This window comes from Mauremys mutica, chromosome 2 (genome assembly GCF_020497125.1).
Source record: "Mauremys mutica isolate MM-2020 ecotype Southern chromosome 2, ASM2049712v1, whole genome shotgun sequence".
Taxonomy (NCBI): domain Eukaryota; kingdom Metazoa; phylum Chordata; order Testudines; family Geoemydidae; genus Mauremys; species Mauremys mutica.
This window is the reverse complement of record NC_059073.1, coordinates 13,046,394-13,064,527: the sequence shown is the minus strand read 5'-3', so window position 1 is coordinate 13,064,527 and position 18,134 is coordinate 13,046,394. Positions and strand designations below refer to the sequence as shown.

Genomic DNA, 18,134 nt, shown 5'->3' with positions numbered 1-18,134 from the left:
TTAGTTTAAACTTGAAGGAAGTGCAGACCTTGCACTTACAGGGGATATGAGTAACACCCACAATGGATCACTGGGAATGTCTATCACTGCTCAGAATAGCCTCATGGTAGGAGAGGCACCTCTTGAATCCTGGGGAGCCTGGCATTCTTAAGCAAAATAATGAAAAAATAATTCCTAAAACGGGAAACTATGAACTAACTAGAGATATGAATAAAAATCTTTTTATTTTATGATGTTTTTAAAAGAAAAAAACCCAAGGGAACAATGGTTTCAACAACAATAAATGCTATAAGGTAACTGAGGGTGGCTCACCTGTGCAGCCCCATATAGCCTTGGCATGGGGCATGAGGATGTGCGAGGCACATGCGCAAGCCCAATAGGGACCTCTACCAAAAATCTCAGATCAAAGGCACAAACTTACCTCAAGTGCAGCACCCACAAGGACACTACTTGCAGAAGAAAAAAAAGTTTCTCATCGGCTCTCATCCTCTAACCCATCCACTTGCCCCAGTGATTCCACCCCACCCCTGCCAGCTTCTACCACACACTTGTTATATTTTCAAACAAGCACCTTTGTGCTTCTTTTCATACTGCTCCTCAAGCTGGGATGGAGCACCTCGTCAATGCTATCTCCCTATCCTCCTGAAAACTTTCCTTTGCCATGATACCCAAACAAAAAAAACAAAACAACTTGACAACAGCTGGGCTTCTGGTGCACTGATACCACTGCCTATCATACTGACCTGTATCATTTCACTGTACTCCCTCATCAGTCTGTATCCATTATCTCATCTGATACTTAGACTGTAAGCTCTTTAGGGAAGGGACTCTCTTTTTGTTCTCTATTTGTATAGCACCTAGCAGAATGGGACCCTGGTCCATGAGTAGGGCTGCTAGGTGCTATGAAATACAAAAATCAATAAATGAATAATAAAAAACCCCCAACATACACACACATGTAGGGAGACTGCCAAAAAATCAGCAATGCCACTGCGCTGGCAGACTTGGACCTCTCCTCATTCCACAATCCCTTTCCTGCCTTCTCCAGGTCAAGGACCTGCGATAGGGCAAGAACATTTAGACAGTGGTGTGGCAAAAAGCTTTATAGCACTGCTATGACTGCAAATGCTATGGGTTCAAAGCTTACTGGGAGGGGAAGTTTTAAGTTTTGCACAAGCCAAAGCACCATGTAAAAATGCAAGGTAAGCGGGGTGGGTATTTCCTCAGGCCTGATATGTGCAGAGGGGGAAAAGAGTCTGTACAGAATTAGGGGAAGGAGGCTTGTAGTCTTAGGTACTGGGGACCAGAAATTCACATGGACAGTCCAAAAGCAGCAGTACTGCTACTTTCACGGTTAGCTCCCTGCACATGAAGAGACCTGCTGCAACAGAAACAGAGAGTTGCTGCTTTCATGGCTGATCCATGAAAACACACATTAAATTAGAATAACCATTTAAACAATTCAAATAAGAAGATAATTTTATAAAGACCCTCAAGGTGTTTCCCTCACCTCATGGAAGGCAAATGCCTCATCACTACATCCAGTGCCTGGATAGTTTCAAAAGGAACACTTGGCAGCCGACCAGAAAGAGCATCATGTAAAGCCTGCAGACTCACACAGGACATCCATTTTATAGCCACCTTAAATATTCTGTCCTTCCCTTCTCCTGGAAGCGTGACCTCCAACTCCACCTGCAACAATATGAAAACAAAACAAGATGATTCTTTCCATTTAAAGACACAAAAAGCAGGGGAGATGAAAGGGGCATAGATTGCAACGCAACTCTAACACTTTGAAGAGAACACAAAAAGAAAAAGATGTAAGAGGGGAAGTGTGGAAAAACACTATTAGTTTACATCTTCTTACTACAATTATTATTTCCATGAATGTGCTTTCCACCTCCCACCCCTTTAAGGCAATATTACATTTTGGCAGTGCTCTTATATCAAGTGGACAGTCCCACTGGGAATATGATGGTCTGAGTGCAGACAAAGACACATATTGATGTAATACTTGTAGGAGTCAGCTATTGTATAAGCAAAATTGAGCCTGGTCTGTTGTCATCATCTGCTTAGGAGTCATAACTCTTCGTTCAGACTTTTCTTCCAATGTACTGCTTATATTGTTACTGCTAATCCATTTTAAATGACGTGAAAAAATTCAGAAACTGTCTTCCAGAACATTATTCTTAATAAGATTTGTAAATCAGCGAAGAATAAAGCCAACTTGAGTGCTAGGGCTATTAATATGTACAAAGAGGGAACAAGGATATTTCTTTCACATATTATTAATTTTGAACTTCTTGTTTAGAGACTGCCACATTCAGGTCAAGTTTAAAAAAGGAATGTGAGGATGTTTTCACACACTCTCTCTCTCCCCCACCCACCCATCCAACTAAGAATCAGGATTGTTCTTTATTTTACATTGCAAAGATATATCTGATGAGAGAGAGGTTCTTAACCTTTATAACTATAATTAGGGCTTCTTGAAATTATTCTTTTGTTTACATTTTAGTAGCTCCCAGAAGTCCCAATCAAGTTCAGACCCCCACTCTGCTGGATGCTAAACAAAAAAAAACATTAGAAGGAGCTTAAAATTTCAACATAAACAAAAGGCATCAAGTGGATGTAACAGGCAACTGGAGGGGATGGCAAAGAGAAGATAAGGTTAACAGTGATAGAACCAGATGGTTGCATATATTAGTTGTGATGATTAGCTTGTTTCAGTCAAAAAATTGTACATAAAAATAAAGCAGAAATGTCAGTAATTCTTACTGGACAGCGCCCTAGCCATCATTAGTTGGGAATGTATCATAGGCAATTTTAAACTATACTATTTTCTACCTCTGCACTCCTCCCAGCATAGCATTATACATTAGATAATTTGGCTTGTAGAATGAATTGCATTACTCAGAAGTGGACAATAGAAAATGGAGCCTTTCGTCTCTAGGTCATCAGTTTGAATCAAGCCCAGACTGGTAATTCTCTACTGATAAAATATGCACCTAAAGATTTAGGTTTCCAACAGCCATAGGCTGAGAGTTTCTTATTAGGTTTCTCCCAGCCTCTAAACTTCCATCAATATGTCTCCTCCTTACATGCAAAGTACAAAGGCTAAAAGATCATATGGGGAAGAAAGTTAGGGTATGTCTACACTGAAAATTAAACACCTGTAGCTGGCCCACATCAGCTGACTCAGACTCACAGGGTTCAGCTACAGGGCTGTTTAATTGCAGTGCAGGTGTTTGGACTTGGGCTCGACCCCAGGCTTTTGGAGCCAAGTGTTAAGGATCCCAGAACATGGGTTCCAGTGCAAGCCCAAACATCTACACCAAACTTAAACAGACCTGCAGCCTGAGTCCCGCAAGCTCAAGTCAGCTGACAGTGGGCAGCTATGGGTGTTTAAATTTGCAGTGTAGCATACTCCCAGTGTTGACTAGCTGACCCTAATTGTATATTTTCATACTTTTTTCACCCTTTTATTATAACCTTCACTTAATGGATACCAGAAACAATGAAAATGATAAACATAACTTATCTGACCATGATTATTTTTTAAACTATTATTTCAATAGAAGACTTATGTCCATTTCTTTTCATCAGGTTTTAATTTACAAAGCCCCTCATCTGAGATTGGTTCTTTATCTTTTACAAACTTGACTACTTATATTGCAGTAACTTTGCATCCTTGATGGAAATAAAAAGACACGTGATTCAAGAGTTTGTATTTCAGTAACCACGAAGTGAACTCTTGCTTAGCCTATTCTGTGAGACAGCCTAATTTAGGTAGCTACCTTACAGCCTTTATTTCTTTAGGTCACGTATTTGATTCATTCTGTATATTATTAAAAAAACATGAACCCAAAAATCCTAACATGTACAGAAACAGCTATTTTAAAATACTATTATTAAAGGTAAGCCTTGTAAGAGAGGATGTGACAGATGAATAGAAGCCAAACTCAGACCTGATACAAGTAAGCACAGGTGCAATGAGTTGCTGATTTACACCAGATTTGGCTCAAAGTTTTTACTACTGAATCCAGACCTATTTGAAAAAGATCCAAGCACACTTGTCCCTAAAATATGTAGGGTTTTAAATCCAATGTACTCAGGTTATTTTCTTCACAGAGAGTTTTGTCTGAATCAGATGTAACAAAAGGTTTTATGTTTTACAGAGTTCTTTATAAAAATGCACTTGGTCCAAGGAGCATCCCATAATCCCTGGCTGTAAGAAGCTCTTATAAACTTTTAAAGTAAGTGCTGCAAATCACAATTTACATTTGGTAATAAACAACACACATTATCCAAAATGATAAACATTTTTAAAGATCTTTATTTACATGTTCTAGTTTGACAGAATAAGCAAAATATGATGAAATAAGAGTTTTCAGTGAGACTTTTTCCATATGTTATACTAGCAGGAATAAGTGAAATATGGAGGGCCAAATTCATCCCTGGTATAACCCCACTGACTTCAATGGAATCACATCAGGGATTAATTGTCAAAAAGAAAGAAGTTTAGTCTTGGCCAATACTGTCTCTCTACTGATCCATCACCACAGTCGAAGTGCAATTACACCCATTATACAGATAGTGAACTGAGGAACACAGGAATATTATGTGAGTTGCCCAAGGTTATACAGAAAGCCAATGGGAGAACTGGGAACTGAACCTTGTTCTTCTGAAACCCAGTCCAGAGTATTAATCTCTATAATGTACTCCTAGGGGAATTCTGCATGACTGCACGCCCCAGAAAATGCCCCCATCCCTTCCCCCAAAATTCCTGTGTTTCCCTTAAAAAAAATTCAAGGAAGCAAAGGGAAGCCGCGCAGAGGAGGGGGAGAGGCGGGAGCGACCATGGGTGCAGTTTTTTGGGGGGACTGCCCCCTTACAAACAGAGGCGAGGCCTGGGGGGGCACACAGGGTTACATGCCACTGCCCCCACACTCATTCTGCAAGCGCCCAGCTTCTGGAGGCTGTGTCTCAGCTCTGCTGACTCTGCAGCTGAATGCTGCCTCCTGGATCCTAGTGCCAGTCATGGTCCCCTTCTGTGTACTGGGAGCCTTCCTGTTTTCTATTCTGTGCAACAGTGAGTGCCCGTGGTGGGACTGGGTAAGGAGGGGGTGGGGGAAATGAGGAGGAGAAAGAGGCAGTGGGGAAGGAAGGGGGGTGGAATAGGGTGGGAGAAGGGGAATGTGGGAGTGAGGGGAAGGGGTTGGAGAAGAAAAGAGGATAGGGAATTGCAGGGGGAAGCAGGAGCCCGGCATGTGGCATCCACTCGGCGACAGCAGCTGGGGCTCCCCCACAGTAAGCTGGCCCATCCAACCATCACCCTGACAAGCCCTACACCTGGATTCCTCCAACGAGCCCCCCACCCCCAGACCCTCACCCCAGTGATCCCCAACAGCCTGCACCTGGACCCCCCACCCCTTCAAGCCCCACTCCCCCAGTACCCTCTCCAGCCCCAACCACCGTCACCTGGATCCCCTGCAGAGTCCTATTGCCCTTGAACATGGAACCCCTCCCCCCAATGAGCCTCTGTGCATCCAGATCTCCCTCTGAGCTGCCCACACCCAGATTGCCCCACACAGAAACCTCTCACCCCACACCAAGCCCTTCCACACTGGGATCCTGCTGGGCTGAGCCTGCCCACCCACACCTGGTATACCTGGTGCAGAGCCCTGGGGTGTTTCTGGGGCAGGCCCAGCCCTTGCACTGTATCAGGGTCAGATGCAACCTCACTGCCGAGTCCTTGTACTAGGGGAGGAGGGGGCTTCAGGGTGATCTCCCACCTCAATGCAGTCAGTGGCCTGTACTCCCCACTGCCATGCTGAAGACATGTATTTATTGACAAATAAAATTTTCAGAAATTTAAAATATTGTGTGCATAATTTTTTTTTTGGCACAGAATTTTAAATGTTTTGGTGCAGAATTCCCTTTGGAGTAATAATGGAAGGCAGTATATCAAGTGTCAGAGAATGGTAGCTGGAGACAGGAACTCCTGACTTCTGATGCAAACTCTACCAATGACTCAGTGTACGATTCCAGGGAAGTTGCTTTCTCTGTGGCCCACGGATAAATGAATACAAGACCACATTGCCATTCGAGCCTGTTGCATCGCAAGAGCAGGAACGAAGTCCAAGCAGAGAGAGAGTGTGTGTGTATGCAGCCATCTTTATTCATTCCCAGCATGCTCTTATATACAACATGATAAGCAATCACAATTGCTAATTAGTTAATTAAACCCACACAGCCGCAGCTGTAACTCATAGGGTAATTATCATTCTACACACCTGTCTACCTATTCACAATTAGCTGGCCAATGAGAACAAGCCCAAAGCCAGCCCTTCACTCACAATTCTCAATCCAGAAGCCTTCAGCATCTCACATTCAATCCCACATCTCCCCCCTTTATTTACAATCAAAAGAAAAGGAAAAAAGGAAAACAAGATAAAAACATTCACCAAACATTTTTAACTTATAACAGCATAACACCACAATCTATCTTAATCAAATATTATGTTATTCATAAAACATTTGCAACTCATAACAGCATAACATTATAACCTATCATAAACAAAACTTTATAAGATCAACCTATATGACCATTCAATCCTTAACATATAATTTCAAAAACATCAAACGAACAAAACAAAACACAATAAACAAATAATGTAACCTCTGCAGGACCCCCCCCTTTTTTTTTTTTTTTTTTGAAAACATCCCTCAGCTGTCAGGTGATCAAACTGACACTGAGGGTGGTGGGGGGTCTTAAGAAAAAAAAAACATCAAACCACATGACAATACAACAACAATTCTGGCCAGAAAACAGACAACACAAAACATAACAAGGAACATAAAACATAAATCTTAGTTCTAAATAATAATTGCATGGTACCACACAGATTTTTTTTCAAACACAAAAAATCATCTCAAGTGAGTAATTCATTCATGGAGGATCAGACAGAAAAAGCCCTGGCAGAGCTAACAAACAGCTCTCCTCCGGGGGCTCTGGTTTCGCGACATCTGAGCGCGTCTCGTGAGGCTCCTCCGCATCTGCCTGCCGTCACTCCGGAGGACGCAACCAAGGCCGGACCCACCTCGCTGGCATCCACCTGGGACCCGCATCAGTGGCAACACACACATAACCCCTGCCCCACGTTAGCAAGTCAACTGGTCCTTTCCATATTTGCTGCTGATAATCAAACCATTTGACCGAGGGTCGGGGGGCCGCACCCTGCTCTTCCCCAGTCATCCCGTTGACATGTTTAATCGCGGGGGGCACCTGGCTGTTTTTACCAAGATGTAACCAATTAAGAGCTTGCAGCAACCGAGCGGCAGGCGTCTTATCCAAGGCGTCTGCCCGCTCACTGCAAATCCCCCTTTTTGTCTTAAAAGGAGCGCCTTAAAAGAGGCATGAGCACATTCAATAATAGCGTGTAGTTTGTCTGCTTCAGCCTGAAGGGTTTGGACAAGCAGTTCTTTGGCTTGTAGCTCCTTCTTAATTTCACTCAGCTCAAGAACCGCAGCTCTATAATGACGACGGTTATGTGCTGCATCTACTTTGGCTGCCGCAACCTGCTTTTGAAGGTTATTAACGTTTGACTTTTCTCTTTCGAAGGCAGTCTGTAAAGCTTGAATATTTAGGACTGCTTGAACCCGGAGATTCAGCTGCACCAGGTCTGCCTCTCTCTCTGCTAGTACTGTTTCGAGAATGGTGCTGTGCTCTCGCAAAGCAATGTTAGACTGACCAAAACCAGTGAGCTTCCCCCGTTCATGTTCCAGTTCGAGGGCCAACTTCTTGTTTATTTCTTCCAAAAGTTTTATCTTTCTCCTAGATTCTCGAAGCTCCTGGCTGGTAAGTGAAATTACTTCTTGCAGCTCTTTCTCTGACATCATCTTACTGTGGCTAACAGCCTGCAGCTCTATCTCTAAAGCTTGAATCCGTTCATGGGAAACCTGGTTATTTCCTCCATCAGCGATTTGTGCATCCCGTTCTTTTTGCACTGACTGGAGGTGGCTTTCTAACTCCACTATCTGCTGGTGAACCTGGGATACTTCCTTCTGAAGTCTTGAGCATTCAACATCAATGGACTGCTTTTCACTTCGAAGTTTCAGTAACTCCCGTTTTAATTCTTTCACTTCCAAATCCAGCCGTTTCTTTGTAGATTTTAATTCACTAATCAGCTGGTCCTGTGAACTTGCATCTCTTTGATAAGCTTCCACCATTACCTTTTGCTGTAAGAACTGCTCCTTCAATCGTCTCTGCGCGGTGAGCCATACTGGACTCAGGGAGAAAACCTTCTTATCGCCCTGAGCCACTGATTTCCAGAGCTCACAGCCCAACCGCTCCCAAACAGTATTACTACTCGATTGAACGGAAAGTCCCCCTCTTCGTCCCCACCGCAACAGGCGGGATAACGCATCAGAGGGGAACTTTTCTCCCCACCGCTCTGTGATGCGTATCAAATCTGCTGACGCAGCAGTTCCCATATTAGCTGCTCACTTCTTGGTTCGAGTGTGCCTCCCTTGTCAGATGCCCTGCGGCTCCCAGCCGCTTACTCGAACACCCTGCGGCTCCCAGCCACTTGTCAGGTACGCCTCCTTTCTTCGGACGCCCTGCAGCTCTCAGCTGCTCGCTCGGACGCCGTGCGTTTTTTTTTTTTTTTTTCTCTCTCTCTCCCCTCCGGCCGCTCGACGCTGGGACTTCAGGCGCGTCCTTCTTTTTCTTTTTATCAATTCAGGCCACCAACACTATCTTCATTCAAGATTGGCAACAGTGGTACTAGTACTTATCTTGTTTTAGTTCTGTTTGCCTTCTTGATAGTTCACGATTTGTCTTCTAGTGACTTCAGTTATGGGTTTAGTTCTTTTTGCATTTCATTCATTTCCTTTGCCTCAGCCTTCTCATACTTTCCTCTCCTTCTCCTAGTGATAACCAGTACAATAATTCCAGCAACAATTGCTAGTACCACCACTACAATGACTGCAATAATACCAGCAGTCAGACGTTTCATGGAAAACTCTGGGGGCTTTTCATCAACATAGTAGATTAGAGCTTGATCAAATTTTAGAGGTTCTTCACTGATGTTTATCTGTAGTGTGAGTCACCTTTGACATCTTTTTCAAAGTAGTAAGCCACGTCAGATATATCCACACTCTTGGCAGACTTCTGGGAAACATTTTGTTTCAGTTCAATAGTGATATAAGGTTTTTCATACACAACATCAGTTATATACTCTGGATTCAGCGAGTAACGCTCCTTAAATTCATTTCTGATGATTACCTTCAAAAGAGAAACATCCACAGCTGTACTTCTCTCACTGTGTTTTGTTTCAATGATGATGATCCAGCTTGTTCTGACTAGTTCACTGCACTGTAAGTCTGTATCACATCGGGGTCACCATTTGTTGCATCGCAAGAGCAGGAACGAAGTCCAAGCAGAGAGAGAGTGTGTGTGTATGCAGCCATCTTTATTCATTCCCAGCATGCTCTTATATACAACATGATAAGCAATCACAATTGCTAATTAGTTAATTAAACCCACACAGCCGCAGCTGTAACTCATAGGGTAATTATCATTCTACACACCTGTCTACCTATTCACAATTAGCTGGCCAATGAGAACAAGCCCAAAGCCAGCCCTTCACTCACAATTCTCAATCCAGAAGCCTTCAGCATCTCACATTCAATCCCACACGAGCCAATGGCAGTCTAGTAAGGAAGTGGGGTCCCAAGCTGGAGTGGGATCCCCTATGTGAGGGTAAAGATTTTGGAGGCCTTTCAGGAATCTTTTCATGAATGGGTGGGTGAAAACAGAGCAGCAGGGTGAAAGGCCATGATGGTGGCTAAGTGTACATGAATGGAGATGGTGGATAATTCCAATCCTTTAAGATGTAAAACATAACCTAGGATGAGCGGTAAGGGGATGTTCATTGCATTGACATGATTGGTGGTGGACCAGGACTGGAATTTTGTCCATTTTTGGAGGTAAGCAGGTTGAGTTGTGTAACATCTGCTATTCAAGAGTACCTCTTTTATTGCCTCTGAACAGGTCATTCCTGAATTCCGAAAGCATGCCTTCAGATGGAGTAGCTGTGGATTGGGATGGAGGATTCGACCCGCATCCTGTGAGAGATGCGGAGTCAGTTGCAGACTGATCGGAGGACATACCCGCCATGCAAATAAGTTAAGTATATCAGCTCTGTTGTGCCCATGTTGGAGCTATAAGGATGACTCAGGCTGTCTCCTTGGATCTTGTGGAGTACTCTGAACAGAAGGGGAAAGGGAGGGAAGGCACAGAGTAGGGGGGCATCACATGTGAGGAGATACTCATCTAGGGCCGCTCTCAAGCAGAATTGAGGACATTGGGCATTCTTTGGTATGGCAAAGATCTATCATGGGGAGTTCACAGCAGCTGAATACATGGTGTAGGGCTTGTATGTTCAACTCCCACTCATGGTCATGGGAGAATCTCCTGCTCAATGAGTCTGCTATGGTGTTCTGGCGTCCAGGGAAGTATGCAGCAGAGATACTGAGGTCGTGTTGGATACACCAGTTCCCTAATTTCAGTGCTTCCATACATAGACAGTGGGATCTCGCTCCACCTTACCTGTTGATGTAGAACATGCAGGCGATATTGTCCATCATAATTCTTATAGTGCGATGTCTGATCAATGGTAGAAAATATTGGCAGGCGTTGCAGCCATCTGTAGGTCTAGGAGATTGATGAACAGAGTGGATTCAGTTAAGGACCATCTGCCCTGCACTGTATGGGTCTGAAGGTGCGCTCCCCAACTGATTAACGAGGCGTTGGTTGTTAATATCATAGACAGTGCTGGTTGAAGGAAAAGGACCCCAACATAGAGGTTTTCGGTTCTGCCATCAGAGCAGTGAGTTCTTGACGTTGATAGCCATGGATAGTAGCTTGTGACGGCTGTGTCTATGAGGTAAATAAACTGTACGTAGCCACGCCTGAAGGCAGCGCATGTGCAACCGTGTGTACTTTACCACGAAAGTGGCTGCTGCCATGTGGCCAAGTGGCTGGAGACATGTCCTGGCTGAGATCTGGGGACAGGTCCTCACTGTGGATATGAGATCGACTATTGCTACAAATCTGTGAGGAGGGAGGAAAGCTCTGGCTTGTATGGCATCCAACTGTGCCCTGAAAAACTTCAGGTGTTGCACTGGCAACAGTGTTGATTTTTCTAGGTTTATGTGAAGGGCAAGGCCCAAAAAGAGGTCCATTGTCAGTCATATGGCACGAAAGGCGTCAGGTTCAGATGGGGCCTTGAGGAGGCAGTCATCCTAGTATGGTAATATGACAATGCCCTGTTTGTGTAGGTAGGCAGGCGCTACTGCGAGAATTTTGGAGAATACTTGGGGGGCTGTAGAGAATCTAAAGGGTAGTACTCTGTATTGGTAGTGATTGGTTCCCACGATGAATCGGAGAAATTGTCTGTGGACAGGATTATAATAATGTGAAAATACATGTCATCTCATGGGAAGCCCTAGAAGAAGAATCCTTGGGCTTAGATGTTGAGGGTTCCGCCCCAAGGAATGGGCTTGGAGGGGCACTGCTGGTCAGTTGAGGCCAATGTATGGGAGGGAAAGGGGAGTCTCCCTGGCCCGAATCAGAGAGGGCCTCATAGCATTCTTCATTAAATGCTTTCACAGGCGTCTTGACTTCTGGGTGGGAAGGAGCAACAGATTCTGCACTTTGTAAAGATGATGCCCATATTGTCTGAGTGAGGTGCATATTGATGTTCGTCACTGATGGAGAAGGTGCAAGGGCAGATGATATTTTTGAATCCCAGGACTCTGGGCATTATCCTGGAGTCGGGGAGGGGTTCCTGAACCAGGGGAAATGAAATACTTTATGCCAACTATAAACTTTAACTACTAACTACTAAGCTAAGAATAACTATGTATAAATATTTTCTCTTTACAGGTTATACAAAAAACAGTTATTCACTTTCTCATAACTGTTCTTCAAGATGTGTTGTTCATGTCCATTCCAATCAGGTGTACACGCTCTGCATGCACGGCAGCCAGAAGATTTTTCCCTTAGCAGTATCCTTAGGGTTGGCCTGGACACCCCCTGGAGTTGCGCCTTCATGGTGTCCAATATAGGATCCTGCTGACACAACTCCCCCTCAGTTCCTTCCTGCCGGCTACTCCGACAGAGGGGTAGGAGGGAGGGTATTGGAATGGACATGAACAACACACCTCGAAGAACAACAGTTACGAGAAGGTGAGTAAGCGTTTTCTCTTCTTAGAGTGCTTGTTCATGTCAATTCCAATCAGGTGACTCTCAAAATCAAGTTCACGAGGTGGGGTCGGAATTATCCACAGATTGGAGCACCGCTCTACCAAAGGCGGTGTCGTCTCAGGCCTGCTGGGTGATTGCATAGTGTCCGGTGAAAGTGTGTATGGAGAACCATGTCGCTGTTCTGCAAATTTCCTGGGTAGGAATCTGTGCCAGGAACACCGTTGAAGAGGCGTTAACTCCTGCCAGGTTATAGCACTCACATATGCAGGACATGATCCATGATGAAATCTGCTGAGAAGAGACCGGAAGAACCTTCATTCTGTCCGCCACAGCCATGAATAATTGGATGGACTTTCGGAACCGTTTTGTTCTCTCGATGTAAAAGGCTAGTGCTCTGCAAACATCCAAAGAGTGAAGCCTCTGCTCCCTGCCGCTTGACTGCGGCTTAGGATAGAACACTGGGAGGAAGAGGTCCTGGTTGATGTGAAAATGGGGGACAACCTTTAGGAGGAAAGCTGGGGAAGGCCTGAGATGAAACTTGTTCACAGTGTAAGGGGGCTCTGATGTTAAGGCCTTGAGCTCAGACACCCTCTTGGCTGAGGTTATCACTACCAGAAATGCTACCTTGTATGAGAGCTAGAGCAGGGAGCATGTCACCAGTGGTTCAAAGGGCGGGCCCATCAGTTTGGAAAGGACCAAGTTAAGGTCCCAAGGTGGGATCGGCTGCCTGACCTGTGCATATAGCCTGTCGAGACCTTTTAGAAAACGACTGACCATAGGGTGGCTAAGACAGATTGTCCCTCTGCACCTGGATGGAAGGCTGAAATGGTGGCCAGGTTAACCCTTATTGATGACTCTTATTGGAGAGCCCCTGCAGTTTGAGATGAAGGAGGTAGTCCAATATAAGCGGTATAGCGCTGAATGTCGGGGATGAATGATGCTGCGCCATCCAGATTGATCTCTTCCATTTGGCAAGGTAGGTAGCCTTGGTGGAGTCTGAAGGCAGAAGCTCAGTGAACTTTTGCATAGCCTCACAGGTGTTATAATTGTACCTGCTAACCACCACATGATGGTTAGGGATACAGAGCTGCAACCCCCTATTTGAGTATATTTTCCTCCCCAAAAAGTCCAATTTCTTGGCCTCATGGTTCTTGGGAGAGGGCCCCAGGAAGCTCTGTCACTCACTCTCGTTAGCAACATCAACTACCAGGGAGTCTGGCTGGGGGTGAGTGTACAAGTGTTCATACCCACGCGAGGGAATGAAGTACCTCCACTCGTATCTTTTGGCGGTCGGCGGCAGCGAGGACGGGGTTTGCCGCAGAGTCTTGGTGGCATTGCTAATCATTTTGATCAGCAGCAGCACGATATGGGATGGCCTGGGAGGGGAGAGAATATCGACCATTTGGTTGGCTTCCTCCACCACCTCCTCTGTTTTGATATTCAGGTTCTGGGCCACCCGTCTCAGCAGCTACTGAAGGACTCTACAGTCCTCTAAGGCCGGAGTAGTAGAGGTACCTGCCACCGACTCATCTGATGAGGAGGAGGATGAGAAGGTGGCCAGTACTAGGGTGTGTTCACTGCTCTCAGCCCCCCAGGGGTCCCGCAGGGCAAGGAGCAATGGTGCCAGGACTGCGACTGGTGCCAGGATGGCAGCCGGGAACACTGCCGAGGACAGCGCAGCAGCTAGCGCTGCTGTCAGTGTACCTGAGACTGAGGCTGCTAATGTCAATCTAGAATTCTGGCTTTGATGATAGGCCCAGGGTGTCCAGAAGGGCCACTGAGGAGCCTGTCACTGGCTCTGCTAGGGCACCAGGTAGGGATATCGATCGCGGCAGGAGCGGGACCTTCTGCTCCTACTAGAGCATGAGGACTCCACTTCCAACTCTGAGGTCTCTGATGGTGATGACCAGGGAGGAGCGGAACCTGTTAGTGCCAGGAAACGGTGCCAACTTGGGGACTGGAGCAGCTCTCCTGCAGAGACCCCCGGTGCTGCAGGCCAATGCAATGGGGATGGCCTCATAGCAGACATCATTGCTGGCTTACCTACAGAATGTACCAGGCCTAAGATCGGTGCCGGTGACCTCTCCCTCCTAGGGGAGGGTGGCACCATGAGTACCAACAGGTCCACTGGCATCTTGAGCGCCTCCGGTGTCGAGGGGAGCTATATGTCCTCGCAGTGGTGGCCCAGTGAGCGGCGTGGATCCGGACTTGACTGGACCCCTCCTGGGGCAGGAGTCAACAGGATCGCAGCCAACGGAGCGCCTAATGGGGGCTTGCTGGTTAAATGGTCCTTAGACCAAGATGGGGAGCACCCTCTGTCCACTTTTTTCTTTTTACGGGGCACCAGAGAGTGAAAGCAGTGCCTCGCCAATGCCTGCCTGTGGGCTGAGCTGGGGCTGTGCTGAGGGTCTCTAACTGAGTCCTTCCTTGGCTCCGGTTCACATGTTGACGGTGCCAGTGTGCAGTGCACCAAGGATGCGGTGCTTGAGGCTGGGTCCGGCGCGGTGGGCTCCAACTGGGCCCCGAAGTGCTGCCTCCATAAGAAAGACTCTCAGGCGCTGCTCTCTGTCCTTAAGGGTTCTGGGGCGAAAACCCTTACAGATTTTACAGCAGTCTCTGAGATGCCCCTCTCCAAGACACTTAAGGCATGGCGAGGGCAGGTCACTTCTTGGCATAAACCTGCCAGAGTCCGAGCACGGTTTAAAGCCCGGGAACCGAGGCATACCCAGTGCTGAGTAAAGACATCAGGGGTAAAGTCCCCTCCAAAGGAAACTTATAAGAAAACTATCTACACTGACTATAAACTACTCTATTGCTAAATCCAACTATGTATGCGAAGAGAGATACTGCAAAGCATGTGCTTGTCGAGGCAAGAGCGGTAGGGAGTTCCAGCTAGCCATCACAGGCGGTAAGAAGGAACCGAGGTGGGGTCAGGGCAGGGCCCAGTATTGGGCGCCATGAAGGTGCGACTCCAGGGTGACCCTACAGATACTGCTAAGGGAAAAATATTCCGGCTGTTGCGCACACAGTGTGCGCATACCTGATTGAAATTGACATGAGCAAGCGCTTGAAGAAGAACAGAGCAAAGCAGGACACGATTCTGACTCAGGCCACGTGGCTGTTAAAAGGAACTAGAGAGGCGTCGACCCACACTACCTCATACTCTTGGTCATGAGCCCAAGGAGAGCTGGTGCGGGCCAACGGACACTTCTTTGAAGAATTTCCTGACTCAGGAGCCTGGTGTGCATGCATACTGATGTGTGGAACGCACGCACGCACACAATTTAATTATCCTGAAGCAAACACTTAATATATACACCAACAGGTTTCAACTGAACTTGGATCAATTTAGCTTAATATGCTAATTTACCCCAAACTAAATCTGTTTAAGCATGATTTAAACTGACTTACATTTGTTTATGTTAGAGGTTTTTTCCAGGGTAAACAAATCAACTTATTTACCCCCGTGCAATTTTTCTATTATAGACAAAGTTTTACATATGTTAGGAGAAACATTAAAGAGAAAAGTCCCTAAACTCTGGCTTGGTCCACACCTTGGTCTTTGTTGGGAAGAAGAGGAGAGGTAATTTAAGGTTTTTGTCTAATTTGAGTCAATTATATACATAAAACAACTTTGCTCAGAACACACACACCCTGCATGAGATTAAAACATTCTGCCATTAGCCCTTTGTAAACTATCAGAAAGAATCCCCCGGCAGCTCTGCACGAGGGTCTGAAGGCAGAAGCTCAGTGAATGTCTGCATAGCCTCACAGGTGTTATAATTGTATCTGCTAATGACTGCGGGTGTGTGTGTGGGGGCGGGGACTGGAGGGGTGAATCCCCGGCAGCTCCCCAGATGTCATGGGGGCAGGGAAATTCCCCAGCAGCTGCCAGTGGGGGATCCCCCGGCAGCTCCCCAGCCGCTAAGGGGGGGCGATAACAGGACAACAATCCTCTGGCAGCTCCCCAGCCACCATGGGAGGTGGGGGATACCTGGCAGCTCCCCAGCTGCTGCAGGTGAGGAGGGAATCCTTAGCTGTTGCTGTCATTGAGGGAATCTGCCAGAGCTCCCCAGTCCGCAAGTGCTGGGGACCCCCAGATCTCCCCGGGGCGGAAGAGGATACCCATCGATTCCCCAGACACCAGGGGCGGGGCGGGGGGAATTCCTCTGTAGCTCACTAGCCACTGCAAGCAGTAGAGGAACCCCCACAGCTCCACTGCCGGGGGGGAAATCTCCCAGAGCTCCCTAGTCAGCGGGGAATCCCCCGCAGCTTCCCAGCTCCCCATCCGCCACAGGCAGGGGTCCCTCCCAGCCACGGGGCAGGAGCCACAGCTCCCAGCCACAGCAGGGCAGGGTGCTCGACTCTCCTCCCTCCCCATTTTGTCATGGACATTTTTAGTAAAAGTCACAGACAGGTCATGGCTTCTGTGAATTTTTGTTAATTGCCAGTGACCTGTCTGTGACGACTTTTACTAAAAATGTCCCTGAGAAAATTGTAGCCTTAACTATCAGTTGCTGAAGATAACTAACTCCAGCTGTTTGATTTACAGCAATAACTCCCTCTATGTTATCTAACAAAACTTTTAAATTAGCTGTTGGGTAGAACCCTATTGTAACGGGGGACACTCACCTTTTATCTCAGCCTACAGGGCTCTGATTTTATGCTTCTGTGCAGCCTTTCTAGGCAGGCCTGGAGGACCCACCTTTGCTGCTCCTTCCTGGGGGAAAGGAGGAGGATATAGTAGGATTGCTGGGCCTACAATAGGGTGCCACAAAGGGCCAGGTACACCCCTCACACCTGCATACTTCTTCCAAATTCTAATTGCAGTATTCGCTTTGAAGCAAATACTGGAATTAAAGTTCTAAAACTATTAACGCTATACCCCTCATTTTCATTCTCACAGCTTTTGAGGCATTTTTCATGCTTAGTTTTTAACTAAAACCAAAGTTTTCGAGTGCAGGAATTTGAGTCAGTTGTTCCAAATGTGTGCTCTGGGGAAAGGTAGAGCAAGAATTCTGAGAATCGGCCAGTTGTGTCTTCCCCTGGCAGCTGCAACTGAGGCTTTCCCCATTTTGAGAGGACTATCATCTCTACCCAGAATGCCAGGTCTGACCTCAACTCCTATACAGTTGAACAGAAGGAAACCCATAGGAATGGCAAGTCTAGATGAGAGATAAATATGTTTCCTGCTGAGAAATTGTTGCCACACTTAATTCCCTCCACATATCATTTAATACAGACGGACTTTTGAATTGAAAGCATCAAGAGTAGAGCTCCCTTTCACAAACAAGTCCCTACCCTGAAGAGGTTACTCGAGATATAAAATGTAATTAAGACCATTTAAATGCTATCATTAAGCACAAGCAATTTCTCTAAAAAATTTAAAAAAAAACTAAGCTAAAGGCAAAATATCTAGGTTAATTTAATACTGAGGTTACAGTAAAACAAAAAGTAAGGAACTCAGAGATTCAACACCAGCATTAACTTACCCACCAGACGTGTGTGGTATTTTCTATTTGTTTTTCTGGTTAAATGCATAGTTTAAAATATTTCTATGTGTCATAGAATGGACACTAGAAAAATATACAAGTTGGGCAATACTGCTGTTGCAAATTAACTTTTGCAGTATAGGCTTCAATAGCACTTGCCAAACCCCTGAAGACATCTTTAGAAATTAGAACTACATTTGCCAAAAATACTTTAGATGAGAGATTCTTGCTTGAGTTAAATTCTGTAGGAACACAGAAGATATCTTCTAAGAAGTAAACAGATACAAAATTTAAGCAAAGAATTTGGTAACAGTCTTTTGGTCTCTGAGAATCTTAAATCCTCAATTCATAGTTTTCTTAGATATTAGTTT

General features: G+C 45.8%; 1 protein-coding gene and 1 pseudogene across 4 annotated transcripts in view; both read right to left on the bottom strand.

Moving 5' to 3' along the window:
* The window catches only part of AGO2 (argonaute RISC catalytic component 2), a 122,855-nt gene that overhangs the window by 62,197 nt on the left and 42,524 nt on the right, over positions 1-18,134 (bottom strand). For all 4 annotated transcript variants that reach the window (XM_045007412.1, XM_045007413.1, XM_045007415.1 and 1 more), the window contains one exon: positions 1,511-1,695. In XM_045007412.1, the coding sequence (XP_044863347.1) occupies positions 1,511-1,695 (185 nt within the window). The remainder of the gene's footprint in view (positions 1-1,510; positions 1,696-18,134) is intronic.
* LOC123365016 lies at positions 8,710-9,394 on the bottom strand (annotated as a pseudogene).